The 26,567-nt window shown below is 39.0% G+C and overlaps 1 protein-coding gene across 2 annotated transcripts in view; it reads right to left on the bottom strand.

Moving 5' to 3' along the window:
* The window catches only part of nrg2b (neuregulin 2b), a 62,541-nt gene that overhangs the window by 27,523 nt on the left and 8,451 nt on the right, over window positions 1–26,567 (bottom strand). For both annotated transcript variants that reach the window (XM_061726395.1, XM_061726396.1), the window contains exons 2-4: window positions 2,705–2,870; window positions 1,674–1,792; window positions 1,073–1,196 (exon numbers count right to left, since the gene is read on the bottom strand). In XM_061726395.1, the coding sequence (XP_061582379.1) occupies window positions 1,073–1,196; window positions 1,674–1,792; window positions 2,705–2,870 (409 nt within the window). The remainder of the gene's footprint in view (window positions 1–1,072; window positions 1,197–1,673; window positions 1,793–2,704; window positions 2,871–26,567) is intronic.

The following is a 26,567-nucleotide window of genomic DNA, read 5'->3' as shown; positions in this document are numbered from 1 at the left end:
AACATCCCCGGCTTTCTAAATGTGAGGGAAGTAAAAATACATCTGTGGCCCATATGCCAGCATTAATACAGTTTTACAGTTAGGGACTTTTTTATAAATAATTATCTGCTTTACATAAAATGCCAATATTCAACCTATTACTGATGTAATAATTAAAACTGTTCAACAGATGCTATTGTTTAAATACAATTAGTCCTCACAGTTAGTTTTTGGCGTAATAACATGAGTGTGGCTTGGTAACACGGATAGCTACTGGCAATACTGAGGTTACTGTGACCACCTCTGCAGGTTAATAGGGACCTAATAATGTGGCTCCGTCAATTGTTGAATGTTAAAACGCAAGAGCGCAAATCACTGCTCATCACTGAAGGGACTGACATCTGTGTGAGCTGCTCTGTCCTCTGTGTTGGGGCGTCTTCAGCTTGCAAAACGGTTCGTGGTAACATGCCAACAGAGTGACCGCCAGCAGAGACACCTGCTAATACACTACGTCACCGGGACGTCCTGTTCAACTTTCCAGGGCCTGTCGTATATTAATATATATATATATATATATATATATATATATATATATATATATATATATATATATATATATATATATATATATATATATATATATATATATATATATATATATATATATATATATATATATATATATTATAATATATATATATATATATACACACATACACAAAGTAACCTCTTAAGTTGAGAGATTTAAAGAGTTTGCGTTTCCTCCCATTTCACAGGCAAACCTCACTCACTCAATGAAATGGTCTTATTACGGCAGGAAACAAGGACTTCTGAATGAGTATGGACACTAAGTGCAGTGAACATCTCTTCCAGCAAAATGCTTTATTGTTCAAGTGAAAACTGGGAGAAAGTGAAAACAGGCCCTGGGGCATGATGGCGTGGTGAGGCAGGCAGCAGGCGTGGATGTGGAGGGGCTGTAAACGGGAAACAGAGCGGCACAGACACCAGGTGGAGAGATACGACAGCCACGACACAGTGATGCGCTCACAGCGATGCGCTGAGGGAATGAGGGATGACTGGAAGGCAAACTTACTTGCAGGACAGCTGGTTAATACCGTGTATGAAGTAACAGTCTCCTCCGTTGACGCAGTGGGCTTTCTCCGAGTCATTGCAGCGCCTTGCATGACTCACACCTGGAGAAGGGGTTGTGGTGGTCACTGGGAGGAGGATGAATTGACAGAAAACAGGCAAAATATGCATTATATTTAGTTGCAGACACAATACCAAGTCAAAGTCTAATAAATCCATCCACTTTTATTAATAGGGATGCATTAAAATCCAAAGATGATGCATTTTTAAAACATAACTTGGCAGAACAACTGTGTCATTTGACATACACACTTCAGTACTTGTAAATCTTACAATAATTAATATAGTAATGTTGGAGTCGGAAAACATCCTCAATATCTGTATCTTTGTGGTCAATTTAAATCAATACAAGTAAAAAAAAATGTATTTTCTCTGAATATTTGCACACCTAATTCCAATATTAATGCAAACAACTAAACTCTTATTTTCAACTGCTGATACTACGTTTCTTTTCTGTGTCCCTCCCTGGTAGTTTCCCTAACCCTGGAGATTTAATCATATTTGCAGACAGACAGAAAGACAGACAGAAATGTGTTGTTGCTTACAAATCTGTACACTGATGATACTTGTCGCGTTTTCTTGGCCTAGTGAGTTTTCAGCCACACAAGTGTAGTTGCCGGAGTCTTCCACGCGGACGCGAGTGATCTGCACCTTTGAATTTTTCCTTGGGTGAAAGGGGAAGAAAGAGACAGAGACAAAACAGAGTAGTACACAGTCGACAAGTTTCAAGAAGAAAGAAAGACTAAACTAAACTGGACAAATCAGCGTGTGGTTCAAAACACGATCTATGGATTTCTGGCGGTGACCACTATCTCATTTCAATAATGAACCATGGAGCATCCCACATTAGCCAGGAATCCCAAACAAGAGACCTGTTGATCACCACGAGCATGTAACGATGCCACAACACTGGGGTAGCTTGGGTCTCATGAAACATACCGTCTTCATTCCTATGCAAGCCTGTGTGAGGTGTGCGGCTCATCAATAGATTAACTGATCATCAGCGAGCATCACCATCTTTATCAAACCAGATGCTTTGGCAGTTTGCTGGTCTGGAGCATTAAAGAGTTTCTAAATATAATGCCCAGAGGAGAAGACATTAGTAAATGAGTTGAGGGAAGGATTTGCTGCTGCCCATCAATCTGGTAGGGTTATACGATTGTCGATGAGTAATCTGAAGACCATCATTCACAGTGATTACTCACAGTAACAAGTTCACCCACAAAGTCAGACCATGCCCATATAAAGTTAAAGAAACCAAGGTTAATCGCAGTCCAACTTAGTAAAAGACCTGTCTCGGCTTGTTTGGAAAGGTTACCCCCATCTATTCACCTATCTATCCATCCATCCATTCATCCAGAATTTTAAATGAAAAGGTAGGGCAGTTTAGGCTGCACTCTCACTTCTTTACAGATTTCTAATATGTGCAAGAAAGAAAGAAAGAAAGAAAGAAAGAAAGAAAGAAAGAAAGAAAGAAAGAAAGAAAGAAAGACAAAGCCACTGCACCATGGACAGAAGACATGTCTGGGCCTGTTGGGATGGATGTATGCATATGCAACAAATCTGAAGCACTCACTTGTTGGTTTTTATTTTGAGGTCTCTGCCTTTCTGAAGCTCATGTCCGTCTTTGTACCAGCGGAAGGATGGGCTGGGGTTCCCCGACGCCTCGCACTTCAAGTACAGCTTGTCTCCCTCCATCAGAGACTGGCCTCTCATCAGTCTTAGGAGCTTAGGAGCCGAGGCTGGACATGGCGAGATACAGACACAGAAGGACAGATAAAGGCAGGGACAGAGGGGGGGGAGGGAGGGAAAGAAAATTAAAGCTTGCATTATTGAAATGAGCTGAAGACATTCAATTAATCTATCCATTTCCTTCTGTGACTGCATACGCGTGCGTTTGTGTGTCCCTGCGTGGACGTGCAGAATGTGTTTATGTGGTGAAAAACTCTATCAGATATAACCTGCAGAAACCTGGGCCTTAAAAACAGACAAAAATTCATTTTGTTTTCTCGAAACACACACATATTCCTCGTTCATACAACCTGGACTTAAAAGTAAACATAACCTGAAACAACTTTTTGAAGGTGCGTCAGGCCAAAATTCTTTCAATTTGTTCAAATATTTTCTCTAAGGGTGTAAAAGTCAACTTGGTCCTCACAAACATAGTACTGGCACATGCACACACATGCACACACACAGATAGAAAAGGCACTCGGGGAAGTTGTGAATCCTGAAAAGCAAAAACCAACTTGAAGCTTATGGGGGAAAAAAAAAAAAAACTTGCTTCAGAAACTCTGCAGTAGATTTTAACAATGGAACAATGTGTATCTGTGTGTGTGTGTGTGTGTGTGTGTGTGTGTGTGTGTGTGTGTGTGTGTGTGTGTGTGTGTGTGTGTGTGTGTGTGTGCAGGCGCGTCAGCTGTCCCTGGAGACTTTGACTCTCTCTCTTTTTCTCCTTAAAAACTACACCAGACTGCATCACTGACGCCAGTGAAGGCTGCACAAGCATGCAGAAGCTGAGGCAAAGAGACAACTCAGCATCATCTAGTAGCATTTATACACTCTCACATGCACACCCCCACACACAGCCTGTGATTTTACCCACACATGATGATGCACTACTGCAGGACTGAGACATACAGTACATACACTCTCCCAGCTCTGCTGCATCCTCAATGCTTCCTCATACACATGAGCTTCTTGCATCAATCCTGGAAAGTGAAGGTCGTTATGATTTCCAGTTTCCCTCTCATCACAAACTCTTTGAGGTGATGATAAAAAGAAAAAAAAGTGATTTTAAAAAGGAGGTCAAATTACATACTCTACTCTATTACACTAAGGTGTTCCTAATCAAATGCATTAATTGATCATTAGCAGGTCTATAAAAGCTGGGTATTTTTTCAGTTTTCTATTATTCAGATGTTTCTTCACGAAAATGGCAACAGGGAAAAGCATCAGCGCCAAACTCAGAGAGGAAGTTGTTGCTGACCATCAATCTAGACGCGTTTAGAAATCCATTTCCCAACAAACAGGCAATGTGGAAGATTATTCACGAGTGGAAAATATTCAACACTGCTGCCAATCATTGTGCAGCGGAAATCCCAGACAGGTTCACTCCCAGGTCAGACTGTGCTACTCTGAGAGGCAAAAAGCCCAGGAGTGACTTGTCAGAGTCAACGGGCCTCAGTTAGTGCACTCAGTGTTAAAAGTTCATGACAGCGCAATTATACAAAGATTTGATAAGTCTGGCTTGTTTGGAAGAAGTTGCCAGGTGAGAACTCGCCTAAAAAGGACAAACTATAAAACGTCTGTACTTTCGAGTGACTAAATATATTTAGAGAAGTACAGTAACATGGAAAAGCTACAGAAATGCTTAGCAGAAGTGTGTGTGCATGTGTCTATTTAAAAGCTCAATATCTGGTTTGTCTGTGCTGTTTTTTGTGCTTAAACAAGTGGAAACATCAGTGAACCACACCGTTGCCCTGGGTGACGCCTTGTTTCATCATCAATCAACATACAGTAACTGGTTTATTTGTCTTTAACTCCACATGTATTGTGTCTGTCAGAACCGCTCGCTAGAGATACATTATGTTCATTAACAACAGCCAACCACATTTTTTCATCTTATTTGAGTGTTTTTGTTGTTTTTTGTTAAATAGCAGTCTTTTAAAAATAATTTGCTCTTTGATAACACATTTAAAATTTTGTTTAGGTTCTTCAGAGGGTTTTATTCACTCACATTCTCACTCCACTTCAACAATCCCACCCTGATGATCATATTGGGGGGAATGTGGGGTTCAGGTGCAGGAGGAGACTTTGAGGAGTGTCGATTAATCCACCCACCTGCCCCAAAAGCCCTGGCGACAGTGTGTTCTTCTGGTTAACAGCTGTTATTCAAGTAAAATTCAAGTTTGATTTTTACACTTCCAAGGGGACATGAAACATTCACACGTCTCACCAAAGTAAAAAAAAAGTCACCTTCATTGGACAGACTCGTCCTCACTTTCTGGCGGGTTTGTCCTGAGTTATGCTGAACGACTGTAACAACATTTCTGTTGTTGAAATTATTTGGCTGCTAAATTATTTTCTTTAACAAAACTACAAATACCATAGCCTAAATTACGACTGCAAGAGTTGGGATGATACGAAAAATGCATAGAAAAGATTTACACTCACCGGCCACTCTATTAGGTCACCTGTCCAACTGCTCGTTAACGCAAACTTCTAATCAGCCAATCACATGGCAGCAACGAAATGCATTTAGGCGTGTGGACATGGTCAAGAACATAGACATATATACATAGACGCCGCATTGACTGCCTGAGAACGTCGGGGGTGGCCGCCATCTTGGATCGGTGGCGCTTTGACTCCAGTGCGTTCACTTCTATTGAGGAAGGAGGTGTCTGCATAAGTAAAATAACTATAACTCACTTAATTTTCAACCGATTTTCACGCGGTTTGCTTTGTTACAAACGGCAGACATGTAGCTATGATACAGGATGCTTGATGTACGTTAAAAATGCAGGCTTTCATGCTAAAATACGTTCTGCATGTAGTCACACTACTGGTTATGCTATTCAGGTATACACACATATACATATATGGGTCATTTCAGAATTGCGGGTACATTTCGCGTCTCCCAGAAAAACCTTTTGTTATCTCCCCCCAAAAAAATCTTTACTGGATCAGTTTTAAATAATATTGCTAATTATATTGAACTTTAATCAATAATAATGCTTGATGTGTATTTTAGGCACAATTTATACATAAAATATGAATTAAATGATTCCCACCCCACCCATTATTGACTGTCTTCAGCTCATGATTCACACATTCAACTTGAATTAACATGAAATAAGTCAGTATAATTTGCAGGTTTTTTGTGCTTACCCTATTAATAGTTATAAAGTCAGTTGCACAGAGTATTTATTTTCTGTATTACATGGGATTTCAACATTAAAAATATATATTTTTTATCTGTCCCTATGATCTGGTCAACTCTGTTATCTCTGTTATAAAACTACATAAAAAACCCTATAGCATTCAAATAAAAACATGTGACCTGCACCCAGTGATGTCACTTCCTCTTGCAGAAAACATTTGGAGGGAGTTATGGTATGTTTTATTTCTTTTCTCATTAATTTGTACAAAATGTTGAGGATACACCAAGAGTAGATTAATTATATGTCAAATCTGTTATTGCGATAGTATAGTGAATCTCTCATTCAATTTTTAAAAACAATAATATGATGAAAAGTCATAAAATTATGTTTTTATACATGGCATGTGTTATTTGGTTTTAAGATAGCACATGGAGTTAAGGGACAAAATGGTGGAAAATGTCAACTCTGTTATTGTCAACTCTGTTAATCGTTCAAAGATTTCAACGATAACAGAGTTGACGATGACTAACAGAGTCAGATGTTCCCAATCACTTCTAAGCATTTTGCTTTAGTTTATACATTTATTATGGATTCTGGGTATTTTTTTGTAGTGGGAAAGTAAAGATACAATTGGACAGTGGTGTGTCGTCAAATATGATGATGACTTTTATCCTGGGACCATTGTCGAGGTCAATGAGACACATGCAAAAGTCACATGCATGCACAATGTGGGGAAAAATCAGTTCTTCTGGCCAAACCGTCACGATACTTTGTGGTATCCCTTTGATGATGTCCTCAGAATCATCCCACCACCAACCTCAGTGACGGGACGCCATGTAGAAATAAACAAAGAAATATGGGCCGAAATCGCCTACGACTGATTTTTTTTCGAGGGAGTGAGGGAGTTGGTATGGTGAAGCATGGGGGCCAAACCTGAACCCGAAGGGGCAGCAATAACCACCATGGGCTCTTTAGCCTAACTTGAATGGATTGGACTCTTTGGCTGATTGGTTAGTGTGCTTGTCTGTGGTCTGGGGAAGCTAAATTCAACTCCTGGCTGTCCCTGAATTTGCCACAATATGATGCACATCAGTCTAGAAATGTTTTGAAAGCTATTTTATCCAGCTCAGTGTTGTTATTGTTCAAGTTCATGAAATATATGCAATTCAGATTAATTAAAAATTGTGTTTTTACTTTTAAAAATTGATGAATTTATATGATGACCATTAGACGAAAACATTTTGAAAGCCATTATCGGTAATGCAGGAGATTAATGTTAAAGTTCAAGAGACATCAGAGGTCATGTGAGATCAGCAATTCAGATGTATTACTGTAGTTAGGATTAAATGTTTTTACATTTAAAATAGTTTTAAAAGTTGCAGAGTCAGGCAAATATGTTACTGTTTTTGGTCTTTCAAGTATGGGTAGTCAACTCTGTTATTCATGTCAACTCTGTTACATCAGCGTCAACTCTGTTTTGTTTAAGTGTGTTTTGTTTCAAACAATGATCATTAAATAGTTTTTATTGTTAACAAATTGATCAGAAGCTGTGTCATAACTAACATTCTCACTACATGAAATTTCAAAGCATTTCATTCATTTTTAAAGCTATATTTAGAGAAAATGCAAACCATCTTGGCTACTTTTCAGTTAAATGTGTTAATGTTTTTACTCCAGAAAAAAGAGTTTCTATCTTACAAGATTTAAAGTTGAATTAATGGATGTAAAGACAAAAGTTCTTCTAGGGAAGACATGGTTTTAAATTGTATTACATTTGAGTACTATATATATTTGACCCAATTTGTCTGCAACAGAGTTGACCGATTTTTCTGTTAGTACACTGATTTTCGGATTAAATATTATAACTCTTACAGGTTTAAGATTAGCAAATACTGGAAATGTTCAATTTAAAGTATGCTCTATGAGAATAAAACAAGTTTAATGGAAAAATTCATTCTTATTTTTTGTTTTCTGTCTAAACTTGAAATGTACCCGCAATTCTGAAATGGGCCATATACACACACACACATATATATATATATATATATATATATATATATATATATATATATATATATATATATATATATATATATATATATATATATATATATATATATACACACACACATATATATACATATATATATATATATATATATATATATATATATATATATATATATATATATATATATATATATATATATATATATATATATACACACACAATATACACAATACAAAATACAGTATAGCATATTAATGAATGTATTGATATATTTTAATAACAGACAAACTTAAAAACAAAAAACATAATGGATGACAGCATACAATTGTCTTAATGGAGAAAAAAAGAAACATTTGGAAGGCGTGTGTGTGTGTGTGTGTGTGTGAGAAATTGAATATTAGTGTTATAAATGAAATTATATAATAATGCAATCGCTATGATATATAATTTTATAATATAATACAGTCAAAAATATATGAAATGAAGCAACATACAATAAGATAATACAATATGCTATATTACTGGGTACGCTAATATGATATAATAACATGTAATATAATATGGTATAATAGATTAATATAATATCATACATTCTGGACCATGAGATACAGCTGGACTGTATGATCGTGATCTGATTTTAACTACTATCCTTTCATCTGTACCGCCATGATTGTCTGTGTGTGTGTGTGTGTGTGATGTGAACAAGTAGAGTCATGTTTTTATGAGTTCCTCATTTAAAAAAATACAGAAAATACAGTGGCTCTGTGAGAGAAACAGACAGAGAGACAAACAACTGCTGTGAAGTGTGAAGAACAGTTGGTAAAAATGTAAATAGTGTAAGTGAAATAAACTCAACTCAACAATCTTTTTATTATTTGTATTATTATTATCATTATTATCATAGTGTACCTTATTTTTTGTTACCCCTTATTACATGTTATATATATATATAGTATAACAGAATTTATGATATTATATTAATCTATTATACCATATTATATTACATGTTATTATATCATATTAGCGTACCCAGTAATATAGTATATTGTATTATCTTATTGTATGTTATATGTATATATGTCTATGGTCAAGAACATAGACATATATACGTAGACGCCGCATCGAGTGTTCTTGCCCGCTGCTGCGATACGTCAACGTTGCCGCCATATTGGATGTGGCAAGACTGCGCTGTAAACTAATACAAGTAAATGGACTTATTTTCATAAAGCGCCTTTCTACAAAGAAATGTACGTTTTACGTCTCATTTATTCATTCACACACGCACTAATATACTAGGGAAACAGTTAGGCACCAAATATAATATATTTAATTGTCTCTAATGGCAAAATTAAGAACTTTATTGATCCCACAGGAGGAGGAGTAATTCATGTTATATCAGCTATAGAGAACAAGGTAGTGCCGAAAAACAATACATATCCCCTCTCACAAAAATAAGAAAAATAGAGAAACATATTTTCTCATCAACAAAACATATTTTAAATATTTCAACTAACAAAATAACATATTTGAACCATTTTTCAGACAATAAAATAACATTTGAACCATTTTTCAGACAATAAAATAACATTTGAACCATTTTTCAAACAATAAAACAACATTTGAACCATTTTTCAGACAACAAATAACATTTTTATTTTCGTGAGGGGGGATATATATTGTTTTTCGACACTACCTTGTTCTCTTTAGCTGATATAACATGAATTACTTATATGTGGGATCAATAAAGTTCTTATTTTTGCCATCTGAGAAAATTAAATATATTATATTTGGTGCCTAACTGTTTCCCAAGTATATTAGTGCGTGTGTGAATGAATAAATGAGACGTAAAACGTAAATTTGTTTGTAGAAAGGCGCTTCATGAAAATAAGTCCATTTACTTGTATTAGTTTACAGCGCAGTCTTGCCACATCCAATATGGCGGCAACGTTGATGTACGGCTCAGCACTCGATGGGGGCGTCTACGTATATATGTCTATGGCCAAGACGATCAAACTGAGCATCAGAATGGGAAGAAAGGTGATGTGACTTTGAAGGGGACATGGTTGTTGGTGCCAGACGAGTTGGTCTGAGTATTTCAGAAACTACTGATCTACTGGGATTTTCACACACAACCATCTCTAGGGTTGACAAAGAACGGTCCGAAAAAGAGGAAATATCCAGTGAGCGGTCAGTTCTGTGGGCACAAATGCCTGGTTGATGCCAGAGGTCAGAGGAGAATGGCCAGACTGGTTCCAGCTGATAGAAAGGCAACAGTAACTCCAATAACAACTCGTTACAACCAAGGTTTGCAGAAGAGCATCTCTGAACGCACAACACATCGAACCATGAGGCAGATGGGCTACAGCAGCAGAAGATCACACCGGTTGCCACTCCTGTCAGCTAGTAACAGGAAACTGAGACTACAATTCACACAGTCACACCAAAACTGGACAACAGAAGAAGGAAAAACGTTGCCTGGTCTGATGAGTCTCCATTTCTGCTGCAACATTTGGATAGTTGGGTCAGAATTAGGCTTCAACAACATGAAAGCTGGATCCATCCTGCCTTGTATCAACTGTTCAGGCTTGTGGTGGTGTAATGGTAGGGGGTGGGGGGGGTTCCTGGCATCTTTGGGCCCATTAGCACCATCTGAGCATCGTGTCAACACCACAGCCTACCTGAGTATTGTTGGTGACCAGGTCCACCCCTTTATGACCACAGTGTACCGCAGGATAACGCGCCATGTCATAAAGTGACATGGCTGGTTTCATGAACATGACAATGAGTTCACTACTCAAATGGCCTCCACAGTCGCCAGATCTTAATCCAATAGAGCAGCTTTGGGATGTGGTGGAACAGGAGATTCACATCATGGATGTGCAGCCGACAAATCTGCAACAACTACGTGATGCTGTCATCTCAATATGGACCAAACTCTCTGATACAGATGAATTCTGATTTAACAAGAATCGAAAAATGCCAATCTTCATTAATTTCAAAGTTAGACCCACTAAGCTTGGAGGTTAGGGTTAGGGTTTTATTAGAACAAACAGCATCGCACCAGTGGACATGCTACCCAACTTGAGCTTAACAGACGAGGACTAAAGACACTTTCAAAGCCCTTACTATCCTCGTAATGCACATGGATTTTACCACTACATAGTGTGTACTACTACATACATAATACAGTATGTACTACTGTATGAAAACAACTGTACAATCTGCAAAAAGTATCCAGTATGTTTTGCTACTTCTGGGAACATTTCTCGTGTGACAGTCTACCTCACATTTCCACATAAAGAACCAAAGCAGAATGAATTAAAATTTTCCCATAAACACTGGATCAAACTCACTGTAGTGACAATAATTACCTCAGAAACTCAGCTCTGTTGTGAAACATTTTAACATCTTTCAATGCACTGATTTGTTTTCACCACTCCTGTTTGGGCTCGTCGCTCTGCTCTGTATCGTTTGCAGCAAGTAACTTTTACCGTGAGAACGGAGCAGCAAACGGCGGATGATTATTGATGATGATTATGATAAAGGCTGTAAAAAATGAGCTGGCTGGCTGTATGGTGGGCGTGGGATTCGCCGTACAGGGAACCATGTGGCGATTAATTAGTCTAAAAGCATGCAGACATGGAAAAGCAGGCACAAGCAGGCGATGCAAAGGGGCCGAATGGTACTCGGTAGGAGAACAGCATCTTACAGGGAGGCACACACAGAGATTTGCCAAACATGTGCCAAAAGAGCAAAAAATGTTCACTGACATTCATCGCTGGAGCTTTACAAGCTTTTGTATGCAGAAGAGCAAGTTAAATAAGATTTCTCTTCATTTTCAAACTCTGACTTGCTGTGAATGAAAACACAATAGTTGAACAGCTTCTGCCACCATTACAAATACTACTAGCGTTTATACTATTTCTCTTACTGCTAGAGAGATTACCACTATCACATCTGCACAGTCAATCCTCCCTTCCCCCACTAAATGTTACTACTACAACTACTAAAATGCATGTTAGACTATAATTTACATATTGCATTACTCTGCAGCAACTGTTTCCAACTGTGCTGCATAATTGAATAACATTTTTTTTTGTCTAAAAGTGTAAAAATAGGTCTAGCCTCCATTTTAACAAGAGTATCGATTTTTTTTTTAAAGCCGTCATTACTACCTTCTAGCATTTCCTAAACTAAACATTTGATACAAAAGGTCAAAGTAGAACAACAACCCAACTACATTTTAATTCCTTAAAACAAACAGTTCAGCAAATAAACAAAAATAAAACAGGGAAAATAGAAAAAAGGTTGTAAGTTATAGTTAAAGAATGGGACCAAAAAAAGAAAAGAAAAAACTGTCTTATCAGACTCAGGTCCTCCAACACTAATAAGAACTGTATGTGTTTAATTCCCTCCATCCACCAGCCAAACGGCTGTCACGAGCCTTGTCTTTGAGAGTGTAAAGTGTCACTCACATTGCTGCAGACATCTTAGATTCATATTGTTCCAATTAACAAGAAAAGTCACCTTTGAGGGCTTTTAAGTGGAGGTAGAGAAGTTAATTTAACGCAGTGCACTTCAATCCAGTCCAGTGTAGTTTAATACAGCCAAACTCAGTTCAACAGTATTTAAAAACATAAAATTACCAAAAAAAAATAAAAATCAAACATGGGGGAAGCAAAGCATCGCATCAAATCCTGATTCTGACTCATTCCTCCATCCTGATGTTACTTCTGGCTGTAGATGTTATTATGACTGATTACCATCAGACACGATTACGATGACCTTTGAAACATTGAAAGGTCTGAAATAAACGGTAGTTTTAGGCCTTTATATGGGCAGTCCTTGATTAAACTGGTTTGTGGTGCTAATGTATATATTTCATGTTTATATCATTGTAATTATACGTGCTGCCTGTCTTGATCACAGCACTTTTGAAAACGAGAGTTTAAATCTGGAGAGCTTTTTTCCCTGGTTAAATAAAGCTTAATAAAGAAGAAGGTGCATGAATAACAGTTTAAATGGCGGTACCCCGTTTTAAAAGGTTCAGAGCCTGAACCAGACTCAGTCAGGGATGACTGCCATCTAACAAAATGTTTATCCGACGGTAGCCATAAGGGACCAACATAGCTGAAACACTGGTTGGTAAAACATAATACACCTTTCCCACTTCTTCAAGAAGAAAAAGAAAAAAGCGATGTCACATCAGTACATGAACATAAAGGAATATGACAAATAAATGCAGGCAGCTCACATTCTCAACCCCGTCCTTATCAAAGCATCTCACTTGTTAAACAGGTAGAAGGTGATTATGTATTTTACACATGTTGAATTATGCATGATAAAGTATACGTATCTAGCATGGCAAACATGGCATCAGATTGAGTCTTATTCACTGTAAAGAGACTATATATATATATATATATATATATATATATATATATATATATATATATATATATATATATATATACATATATATATATAATAAGTATATATATATATAAGTATATATGTATATATTACTGAGCAGCCTAGTTGCTGTTTTCATGCAGCATTTTGCTTTGAATATTTTGTAGAAGACAATTAGGAAATCCTGGAAACAGTAACTTAATAAAAACGTACCACATGTGGAAGAGAGATGAGGTTTTGCTGTAGAAGAGGCAACATTTGGGTGATTTCAGCAGCACAGATCTGACATTTAGTTTCCCAACGACGAAATACCTCAGAGAATAATAATCTCTGTTTGTATTGCACGTTTCAAAAGCAAGTTACAAACTGAGTAAATACATTAGAAATTATCAAGAGAAAATAACTATAAATGCCACAGATAACAAGAGAGAACGCATAATAGAGAAACACTAACAACGAAGCAGAGTCAAATCTTTTCTTAGCTTTGTGAGTGTAGTAATGTTATCTCTTCTTGCAGATAAACACCTTTGGTCACCAGTACGAACCCTCATCCATCCCTTAAGGACTCTACACAGCATACCGGCTGATTTTCCTAAGTGTATGATTTTTACCGTGATGATGCAGCGCTGGAGAAGTTGCAACTTTGACAGTTTAAAACCACAGAGTTTGTTCAAATATATTTGAGTTAATTTAGTGGAGTATTACAGTAGCACAATGTAACTTTCAGCTTTTGTTGAGTTTGGCAACTCCTTTGGACAAAAGCGGTATTGTTTTACCAGAAAGAACTACATTTCCCATGAGCACCAGCGCGTACTGCCGGAAAACCCCTGTCCCCGTCGCTGCATTTGTTTTGATAGTGAATGAAATAAGACGGGATGGACTTTCAAAACTACTTTTCTGTTTTCAGCGGTCGTTTGCAGGATGGATAGCGAAGAGGTAATGTATCTATTTTTGGCTAAACAATATAATATGACGATGTTGAAAATCACTAAGTTCAACTTGGTTTTATTAGTGAAGTCACCCCCGCCCCCCTGTCCTGTTTCAGCCAGATAATGCGCCCCAAACTACTACTGCACCTTTTTCCTGTCATGTTTTTTAGAGGGACTTCGTCATGAATTAGTAGTCCAACATACTTACTGACAAAATAAAAAAATACTTTATAACCTGTGAATAACTGAATGCCCATTCCTTATATTTTGCAGATCAGCCCTGCACAATTTTACAGTTCTCAGGAAAAATACTAGAACCCAAGACGAATCCCCTGTATGTGAAAACATTCTAGTTTTGATTCTTATTGAACATAGAACTCTACATTTACATTTGTATCATAACATCTGTCTCTTGTTTTATCCCCATAAATCCCCATCAGTCGGACATCCCTCCTCGTCTTTCAGCTCACGCCAGCGAGTGAACGCCGGGCCAATGTTTATTCTTGTCCGGGCATTTTTTTTTAATTTTTTTATTTTTTCGGGCATTTAGATTGTTGCTCTCCCTCTATCTTTTTTTCGCCTCCTCCGATAAAACTTTTATTTTCTTAGTTTTTTTCACTGCTTCGGCCATACCAGCTCCGCGTTTAGCTCACCACCAGCTCTGCGCTCCACGTCCCGCCCAGCTTTCGTCTCGACTACGAATCAGGAAGGAGGGGGAAGTGACGTATCCCGTAAAGCAGTCAAAGCCGTAAAGATTTGTAGTTTTTTAGTGTGGCAGGGTTTCTACCATGCACCTCAAAGTTACATAGTGCCAGTGAAGGTGACACAGACCCCTCAGACCATGACAGAGGTTCATTAAACCTGTTGGAAGTTGATGTACCATCACAATGACTCTGGAAATATTATATTAAGGCGGAAAAGTTACATAGTGCTGCTTTAAATTCCACGAGAGGAGAAGAAAAGGACCAATATATCCTTACATTCAGGATTGAATAACATTTGAATTCCCTCAACCCACCTCAAGTGATATTTGCAGGTTTGGGGAAGAACTTTTTGTTCTCACTCTTGTTTCCATGTGGTGACAAGAAACCTCCTTAAAAGCACTGGAAACTTAGAGGACGCCTGAGGTTTTCTTACACAATTTTACCAACTTTTTGTTTGTTACAAAAGCGAGAGGAATGAAAAATTTTAAATCTTAAAAGTTTATTAACACAAAGCAAAAAAATTAAGATTTCCACATCAGTACTTTTTTAAAAGAAACCCACAATTTGATGCTAACCAACCGCCTACTTTAACTGCACCAGAAGGCGCAGCAGCCTTTTAGTCTCGCTGAGATTACGACTGGATGGAGGTGGAAACTGTTCCATCAAAAAGGTAAAAGAAATGTGTTACTGTAAAGTTTAGAAATCAACGTGTTTCTTCTGCAGGTTCCCTTCAAGTGAGACACCTGACCTGACAGTTTTACAGTGGGACGGAGAGAATGATAACTGTGACAAGCTGAACAAAGAGAAGCTGACTGAAAGCCTTTAAGGTGGATTTCCATTTCACTTTCTCACAAAGCAAAAGTGAAACTGAATTTGCATTAAAGTTAGTGCTGCATGTGGCTGGTGTTTCTACTGAACCGTGTGTTTCTCTGTACGAGCGTAACTCTCCTAGTTGTATCTCCGTAACTCTCTCTCTATCTATCTCGTCCCGCGAGACCTCTCTTCAAAACAATGAAAAAAGAAAATCTCAGCTTTGAAGAAGAAGGACAGAAACATCTTCAGTCTTTGACAAATTATTGCCATTGGGGCTACTGCTGTTGTACGAAAATAGTCATCAGAAGAACAAGGCCTGTTCAGATGACTATTCACAGGCAAAGACCTGATGTAACGCAGTAATATTTAAAGTAGTGTTAGAGTACAACGACATCGTATCAATGAGACCAAAAACAGCTGGAAACCAGACTTTGACGACTTTAGACTGACGGACTAAATTACATCCAGCGCTGCTGGAGATGTGCACGTGCACAAAAACCGTTTTAAGAACACTTTTGAGATAAACTGGATTATCGGTACGTCTGAAAAACCATTTTGTGAAAGCATAAATATAATTTACCCCCTATAATTTTTTTCAAATTATAGGGGTTTCCATTGCAGGTTTTTCTTTGTGATATTTTGGTTTTGTGCAAATCTAGAGGTAATAGAAACGTGACTACTGCCACAGACAAGATGTTGTACTGTAACACCAACGCCTCCGACCAAAACCGACCTGCAGCAGCGCGCGGAGCTGCCCATGTCGGGAGACTCAGATCAATGTTGACTCTGGTTTTTTCAGCCGTGTCTTTGGGCTTATTCAACTGAGAGGGCAATATCTGGAAAATCACGGCCATCTGAAGACACTGCTGGGCACCGGAGGGACTCACAAGCACTGACATTCACAACACTGGACACGGGGGCTTGGATTAAATTTCCACAGTCGTATTGTTCACAATCTTGTTCACTATACATCTGAGAAAGTCAATGGAAGGTTGATCCTGTTTGACCCTAAATCAAGGTCTAAACACACACACATGCTGTCACGGATGTATATTCATGACTTGGTTGTTTCCCGACCACAACAATGAGCACTTCATCTATTTACTTATAAATACAAGAGTTCTGTGAGGATGATTATCTCTAATATATTTAATCAAAGGTGACTGTTGACAACTGCGCTAGTATACATATGTTAGTGAGTCTATTTTGCATTAAAGCCATGTTTTTTTGTGTAGCTGAAGCTTTCCTGTTAAACGTCCTTTATAAACAAGGAAGGCAGGAACGCTCGAGACACAGCAACCTTTAACTGTACTAGCAACATTTTACCCAGCCGTCACAGATATGTAGGAGAAGGAAATTGGAGTCATTTAACAAGAAAAATGACCACGTTATTTATCTAATCATATTATACCTTACTGCTCAATCTTGGTACCGTATTTTCTGGACTATAAGCCACTACTTTTTTCATAGGTTTTGAACCGTGCGGCTTATACAAAGGTGCAGCTATTCTGTGGATTTTTCTTCCACCGCTCGGGGCGCTCTAACCAGAATTACAATCAAAACTAAGACAAAATAAATGCAAACAAGAATACACTACTTCTTCTTTAGCAGATAGAAGTAGGTAGAAGCAGATTTCAAACAAAGCAAAGTTTACGTACAAACATGTACATCATTTACAGTTCAAAATCCTTCTGTACATGTAGTAAATATCTAATCTAACAACATAAATATCTGTGGCTTGCATATCTTTTTTTTTTAAATAGAGCGGATGCGGCTTGTATATCTTTTTTTTTATTATTATTTTTTTTTAAATAGAGCGGATGCGGCTTATATGCAGGTGCGGCTTATAGTCCAGAAAATACGTTCAACGTCATGAAGCTAATTCACATCGAATCACGGATTCGAAAGTCTAAGCGATCTAAAACAATAAAAAATCTTTTGCAGAGTGCATCAAATAAGCTTCTTTGTTGATTTTCTTTCATAAAATATCCAGATACAAAAATTCAGTAACAGTGCAAACCATTCTGGGAGTGAAAATGATGTTCAGTGGTATTCAGCTAACTCTTGGTGACTGCTCTTGAACCTGGTGCAGCATCATATTGACAATCTTCCAGGTGAGAGTCTCCTCTCGGTGAGTCTGAGCTGAGACTCTCAGGACTCTCACTGAGCTGGTGTGACAGTGATCACGACCCGTCAGCCTGAGGCCGTAGTGAGAGGAGAACGTGGTTACCAGTGAGGTTATCCCTCTCTGAGCTCTGCTCCTCAGGCAGCAGGCAGGCGTGGTCAGGATGGGAATGGTAGCGTAAAAGCAGAAAGAATCTAACCTTCACGGATGCAACATCCATATGTATCATCAGTGTGACAATGTCAGATAGACTGAACGGGTTTTCCCTTTTTCTTCCTGCATCTGTCGCTTTGGGCATCCAAACACACTTGTGAGTTTGTCCTTCAGAAAGACTTATTCGTCTAAAACTGTGTCCACTATTAATGAGCAATACTGTGCAAAATTAGCTCGCTCCTTTGTGTGCTTATTGTGAGGTCATTTTAATGAGACTTCAAAGATTACAGTTAATCATCAAAAGGCCTTCTTTCCACTCCTCCCAAATGCATTAACCTAAAGATAAATTCAAAGGTGACTGCTCCGTACAAATTGATCTTGATTACTCTTTGATGGTTTAAAAAACAGTAACTAAAAGGTTGTAAAAGCGAGATAACACAAACAGCACCAAGTCACAAATACTGAGGAGGAAGCATTAACTGGAATGAAACTAGTCTACTTTATTACAGACTGTTTGCTTGTTTTATCTCATCCTTGCACCCAGCTGCAGTGAGTTTATCATGGATGACATCACTACCTGGACATCTCGGTGCTAACACACTCTGACCTGGAGAAAAGCCACGAAGGCTCGGGAAGAACATGCAACTCCTCGTTGGAGAGAGCGTGAAGGATTTAGTGACACTTCCCCTCACCCTCCCCTCTTAAGCCTGGAGGAAAGAAAGATGAAGTCAGCATTTGTTTTTCCCTTTCAAATGATTCTACATTAATGGCAGCATATTTTTCACTTGACATTGAATTTCTGCCAACAGATCGCCCTAAATCCTTCACAAAGCTTTAAAAACAGAACGTCGCAGAAAAGAAACACTCATGCAAATGTGTGGAGCGCTAACACACCACCGCGGAGACGGGGAATGCTTAAACGGTGATGAATGGGATGAGAAATGCTTAACAGGTGTGGGATGGAGATGTAGATATTTTGAGATATCGATTGCAGGAATAAAAATCCATTGCTTGAGCAGGAAACAGGCCATGAACACGAGCCCCTGCTGCACTGGGAGGACAACTTCTGTGGCAGACATGAATGTAACATCCAAAGAGAATAAAAGCACAATCTACTTTTCATTTTGTGAGTTTGTACCAGTGAAATTATCAATAAAAGGACTGGAAAACATCCAAGTGAGCTAATGAATCCTACTTCAAATCCTCCTCCTCGATTGTTTTTCCTATTCTTGGCAGCTGTGCTCGCTAACATCCACAGAAAAAAAGAAACAAGTTCCTTTGGTATTGTTCGGCCTGAGATGCAGCTTGATTAAGAATTATTACAATATCTGGGATTAAAGAAAAACAACAGAAATCAAACAAAGCCTGCACAGCATTTTTTCCCTCTAAGCTTGAAAAGAGGACGAGAAACTCTGAAGTACATGTGCACAAACGCAATTAGAGGAGATTCACACATCCCACACAGCACAGACCCCACGCAAGCCATAACAAGCTCCGCTCTGCAGCTGCAATTCACACTCTCAGAGATTTCCCACCGCTCAGTCAGTGTGTGTGTGTACATGTGTGAAGCACACATGCGTGCATGCGCCTTTCATTGTTTCCTCTGATGGATCCGTGTGATGCGTGTCTCTCTCTGTGCTGAATGAGTGCACGCACTCCAAGCTGCTGATCCGAGGCTGCACCTCTGAGTGACGGGAGAATTCCTCGGCGCGGGCGCTGAGGGATGGAAAAGGGGGCAACAAATGCACGGCAGCGTCTGGCCAATAGCCTGTGACCTGGCCGCTCTCGCTGCCCAATCACACATGACCAGCACTCCCATCAGCCATCCATCAAGAGCTCCTTCGTTCAAGGTCAGCTGATGCTCCCTCCCTCCTCTCCTCCCCTCCCCATCTGTCTCGCTGTCCGGCAAAGCGAGCATCAACTAAATTGATCTAATTTCTTGCTAAGCATGATCCAATAACAGTGAGTGATACGGTGGCCAAACCAATTAAGCGTGTTTTCGGGCAGGTGTGGCACCCTGAGAAGTCGTGGCCGGGGGGGGGGGGGGGGGGGGGGTGGGGGATGAACGTGTGTGAATGTGGGCGTACATGCAGAAAAAGAGAGAAGCTCCTTCGATCTCGTTTTCGGATCAGTGTGATTTCTGCAGCGCACAGCTGTCACCATGGAAACCAGGGAGGGCGCAGGAGATAGAGGGAGGATGTAAGGCAGAAAGAAAAGGGAAAATAAGATTGAGCGAGAGTACGAGCGAGTGTATGTGTGAGAGGAGGGGAAGGTGGAAGGAGGAAGGAGGGGAGGCGTGAGCACGGCAGCCACAGCGGGCCTTCATGCAGCATCACCTGCAGCATCACCTGCCTAACCTCTGCACAGCAGCAAGCCGGGGCAGCCCACCATACCTGGCATAGCCTAGCCGGGAAACAAGATGCTGGAGTGCAGATGTGTGTGTGTGTGCACAGCTACAAGAGTGACTGTCAGTAAATCCTCCCTTCTTTGCTTTGTCTGCCTTTTTTTTTAGGATACGAGCACAGTCACAGATCTTAATGTCCCATCACTGGGGGTGGGCATTGTTCTATTAGCAGCAGGTATAAATACACCCCTGAGACTCAACAGAAGCCTCACACACACACACACACACACACACACACACACACACACACACACACACACACACACACACACACACACACACACACATACATCCAGATGTACAGTCAAGCCCTCCGAGAGAGCGAGAAAGAAGGGAGTGGGTGTGAGAAAGCCAGGGAGGAGGAGAGAAAGATTCAAGGGGAGGTTTTGACAGTGAGAAATGATAGATAGATAGATAGATAGATAGATAGATAGATAGATAGATAGATAGATAGATAGATAGATAGATAGATAGATAGATAGATAGATAGATAGATAGATAGATAGATAGATAGATAGATAGATAGATAGATAGATAGATAGATAGATAGATAGATAGATAGATAGATAGATAGATAGATAGATAGATAGATAGATAGATAATGAATGGTTAATGAAGCGCTTGCGGGCAGAACAGAGGGGAAAAGCTATTCTCTCTCTCCGTCCTTCCCCTCCTTCTCTTCTCCCCACTCAGGAGGCGTGTGCAAGTCATTCTGCTCTCCATATGTCCTCCATTTATCTTTTTTCTTTATCTCTCACTTCCTGTTCACTCTTCCTCACCACTTTCTGTTCTATTTCTCACCTCTGCCTCCCTTTCTGTTTTCATCCGTCCTGCTATCTTGCCTCTCCCTCCTCCATCTCTGAGCCCTCTCTGGCCCTCACCCCACCCCAACCCACACACCGATTTGCACACATATACACACACTCACACACACACACACACAAATGTCATTAAATGCAGGCTTGTATTGCAGACTAACAGGGATAATTCTCCTGATAAGAGGATTGGAGCATTGATCACGTCTGTCTGCTACAGGGAGGCAGCGCACCCACGGAGGTAAGATGATGTCCCACTGCCCCTTTGAAAGAGCTCATACCAATATGAACTGACAGCTGCGGGAAGGAGATACCTTGAAGCTCACTACAAAGATAGTGACATTTATTTCTTTAAGTATCAGCCCATGTTCTGCTCCTGGCCTCCTTTCTCCTTTCCCCCACTTTCTCCTTGTCTAAATTCTGGAGTTAGGACTATAATTATAACACATCCAGAGTCAGTTTGAACGAAGATAATACCTCACTATTCACCTCAGACTACAGACCTGATTTACTGAAACGTTAAAAAGGTAAAAGCAACACGAAGGAATTTGTGAAATTGTAGCTCAGGCACAAGTGTGAAGGTTTACAACACTGTCCAAGATGTCCTCTCTTTTGTGTTGCTGCTTTAATTCTGTGTAGGGCTGAACGATTAATTGCATTTGCAATAATATCGCAATGTGATAAAATGAGATTTTCTAACCACAAAGGCTGCAATTTGACCGTCACGTGATCTGGTCATTTTGCACTTAAGTATGTTGTGTGCCGCTGTTACTGAGGGAATATAATATTTCCATTGAATGTTCAGGAAGGTTTTTTTTCCTCCTTAAAATGTAATAAGAACATAGACTAGTTTGTTTTGTATTCATTGGGAGTTAAATGCCCAATTGGTTAAACCAGATATTTGTAATTTTCCTGCACTTGTGTGATGTTACTGACTGGAGATCAGTAAGATTTATTTTTTATATCTGTGTATTTTATTTATTTATTTATAGAAAGTCCTGTTAAATTCAGACAGTGTTTAAGAAGTGCAATCCACGTGTTTTTACATATGTTTCATGAAGTGTGAAGTTAGACGTGTTAAAGAGGTAAAGCCACAGATTGTGTTTTCTTTATTGTTGTAATCTGTGCTTTAAATAAATCTGACATTGTTTATTATAAAACAGACTGATTTATTGCTTTTGTAGTTGAAATACATGAGAACAGGACCTTGAAAAATATTGAGGAAAGAAAATCGTAATTAGATTATTTTCAAAAATCGTTCAGCCCTAATTCTGTGACACAGAAACAAAGGAAGTGACTTTAACGTCTTCACCGACCAGCTTCATGGTGTTTAGAAGAAAGAAACAAACCCAGAACTGGATGACAGGAACGCAGTAAACAATGTTAGTGGAGAGGAAGAAGGACAGAAAGGTTTATAGATTATAGTCATAATATTTTGGGAGATTCTACAATCAGATTAATTGGCAGGTTGCAGGCGAAGGTGTCAGTAAAAGAGCATCAAGCTGTCAAGATCTTAGTCTTTGTAAGAAAACACAGGCCATTTTGGACCAAACTCCATCTGAGAATCACTGATTAGTTAAAAATAAATAAATAAATCTGATCCTTAATTGCAAAAAGATTAGCTCTTTCAACACCTATTACTTTTAATATTGCAAAAAAAAAGTGTCAATACCGGAGCAAGTCTGAGAAAACGTGAGCATGTACAGGTTTTGTCGTGTTGATCACACGACATGAAGCAGCTGAATCTCGTTTTTCGGCAGGAATCGACGCAGCATGTCTTCTTGCAAAAGTGCAAGAAATAGCATCATCAGTTCAAAAACTATTAACTAAAAAGTGTAATTAAAAGTAAAAGCGATACATATCTCTCCACACACTTTTTTGAGTAGGTTGCTGGCATCTAATTCTGGATTTGTCTGGATTTTCCTTCCCCTGTACAGCAGAGTTCATGCATTTTTTTTGGTTGTTGTTTTTGCATTTTAGAAAAATCCTAATCATTTTTGGAAATATGGTTTGTAATTCATCTTATTGATCTGTAATTATTCTTATTATTAGATTAGTATTATATCTGAAAAAAATCTGCAACTGAGAGCGTTGGCATAATCAAACACATAACACACAAACACACCTGAACCAGCAAAATAAGATAACACGAATAACGGTGATAAAAAAAAAAAAAGTACAACTATTACAGCATTTTTCACAGTCTGTCACAAGACATATGTCACCAGGCCTCACAGCTTTGGTCTTGGGTTTAAGCACATCCCTGGACCTTGGAAACACTTCATGTAGAAATTAAGGCGTTCACTTTTCTTTCAACTGAAACTTTGGACTGCAGTCGTCAATGGAAACCATTGCCACGGTTTTTTACAGCGCAGGCACGCTCAGATCTCAGTCAAACGATTGATTGTTTAAATCTGCTGATGTTCCCTCCCTGGTATCCTCTTTAGCATCTGGAAAAATAAATGTTCAGACTGTGTGTGACACCTCTTTGGGAGTCTAATAACAACTGGAAATATGAAAAGTTTTCATGGTTACTTTATACACAACAGTCAAAAAGAGACCAAATAATTTAAAACCTGCGTGAGTAGTTTTCTTTATACTACACATTAAATAACAATGAGAGGAAGCCACTGCGGAGCGTAGGGGTCCATCAGAGGGCAAACGCGTTCAAATGTTCAGTGGGCAGGACATTTTTCTCATTTTCTTTCTTGTTTATGTGAAGTTGTCTCTAACGTGACCCCTCAAGGTGCTCAGTGCACGTACAGTTAGTTAGAACAAAAACTAATAATTATGACTCGCTGTTCTTCGTTTGACAGGAACCACTGAGGAATGAAGTCCCGGTGGTTTTTCCATGTCCACTACAATTAACGCGTTGCTCTGAACCAACAAAGCTTTGCTGGGGATGAAATCTTCCCTTGGCATCTCTGCGTGTTGGCAGTAGACGGCAGCGAGAGCAGCCGCTCCTCGTCTTTGAACGCTGCAGCCCTGTAATACGACTACAGCACGCTGCTCACTGCATGCTCTGTTAATTTTTCTCTTTTTAAATCAAAGTAAGTGGCACAACAAGAGACCGGCAGCAAGTCCAACTTTCACTGGACGTATTTTACGTTCAGTGTCCTCTGAAGAGACGATCACACACTCACTATAACTGTTTATCAGACTGCACTGGGCCCTTTTGTGTCTCCAGCAAATGCGAATCATTGAATGAATCGATTCATTTATCTATAACTGGAAATGTTGACCAAAAACCACATTTTGTTTGAGTAATAATTTGTGAACATTGGAGCCGTTCAAGGAAAAGCTAAATACCTTCAGCAACACATCTCTAAAAATACTATTTTCTTATAATTCTTATAAATAAAATGGGTAAAATATCAGATTCAGTCACACACAAAGTTAAACCCATGAGGATTTGTTGAAATGATTGTAAATCTGACTGCACACCACCACGATCAAAACCTGCAGCTATGAAGATGCAGCTGAGGCTTTTCTACACAGTTCTTCCATCTCCTGGGCTTAAAGTGGCTGATGGGCAGTTCAATGGAAAGATGTAGCTTGTTTTTTTCAGTATGTTCTACAGATTTAATAAAGAAAGCTGAGGCATCATGTTAATGAATGAGTGGCCACTTTTTTTTTTTAAGTAGAAGAGCAAGAACAGAACTATAAAATGAATGGCCGCACAAAATCTGCATCAACAAAACTATATGAATCGATGAAAGCCTTTATTCTCATTTCACTGAAGGTCCCACAGCCATATCTGAAAACAGATGCTTTTGTCACTTACATAAAGTATTATTCGAGCTCTTCAAGAAACGGATCCCCTAATGAACGTGAATAAAGAGGATTCCCCTCATGATGCAAACCTCTAGTACCACCAAAGAATGAGAAGATGAGGCTGGACAATCCCAGAAAAATTTTTCTTTTTCTTTTTAAATGCTACAGAGGTCCAGAAAATCATTCCTTGAGCAGATTATACACATTTAGCAGACTGACGAGCGCGTGTACAACATCAGCAGCAAAACACACCTCCCGTGCTGCCCGTGAGGACAACCTGGTTGCTGTTTCTTTGTCTAGGTTCACAGCCACCATCTTATTTCTCCTCTATTTCTAGTAAATGCTGAGAAACACATCCTAGCTCACCTACACTGGCACATCCATGCCAGCCTCACGCTGGTTTCTGTAGCGCGTCAGCAGGGTTGAATATTGATTGAATATTATTTAATAGGTGATCATTGTTGGAGTCCAAACCTTCCCCGCCTGCTCTGTTTGTGTCATGTGTGTCCCAGACTGACACCGGCAGAGACTCTTGAGGCTCATACTAGTGTTTCATTATTACTTCCTGACTTGTCAGGTCGGGCCCTTAATTAATGATTTTCACTGATAATTTTAATGGATATTAATAACTATTCTTAGACATTTAACTCACAGCTAAGCCGGCTCCGACTGTATCCCCAGCAGAGCTGTGCTGCCCACCTACACTCAGTCAAATGCTGCAAAATGAGAGGGTGCTATTTACAGTGAGGCAGCTTCATTTACTTACAATTAGGAACATTTAGCTCACAAAATAATAAAATATCCGACATTTTCTCAATTACATGATGGAGTATTTCTTCAGCGGACAGCTTAATTTGGTCAAACATGTTCTCACACAGATACGGATAAAAATAAGACTAAAACATCCAGTATAATCTAACACAGGTCCATTGTACAGTAGTGACAGAGAAAACATCAGTAGAGGAAGAGGAAGACAGTTGAAGATGCTCTATTTGTCTCCATCAAAGATCTCCACAACAAGAGAGCTAAAGATAGCCCACCTTCCTGAGCTGGAGATGCAGAACCAGAGGGATGTTTTAACCCTTTCACGCTGTTATTTCCCTCACATTTCCTTGAGACACTGCTGCACTAAGCACCACTTCAGAAATGCATTTAATCAGTAAATTACCTTGTTCAAAAAGACCAAGGCTATGAAAAACCCCAGAATACAGCTGAAGCTGAAGATGTCGACTTACACATTCAGCAGCATCAGGATATGCTGGCTGCATCTCAACACCTTTCGAAAGCTACTGTAGCATGGCTACATGTGAAGAAGTGACATATAAGTCCTAAAAGGAGTTTCACAAAAACAAAAGTCTGTCTAAAATGTGTTCAAACAGGAGCAAAACTTGTGTATTTTTAAAAGTTTAATCATCA

Source organism: Cololabis saira, chromosome 7 (assembly GCF_033807715.1).
Source record: "Cololabis saira isolate AMF1-May2022 chromosome 7, fColSai1.1, whole genome shotgun sequence".
Taxonomy (NCBI): Eukaryota; Metazoa; Chordata; class Actinopteri; order Beloniformes; family Belonidae; genus Cololabis; species Cololabis saira.
The sequence above is the reverse complement of the archived record's forward strand: the minus strand, read 5'-3'. Positions and strand labels throughout refer to the sequence as shown.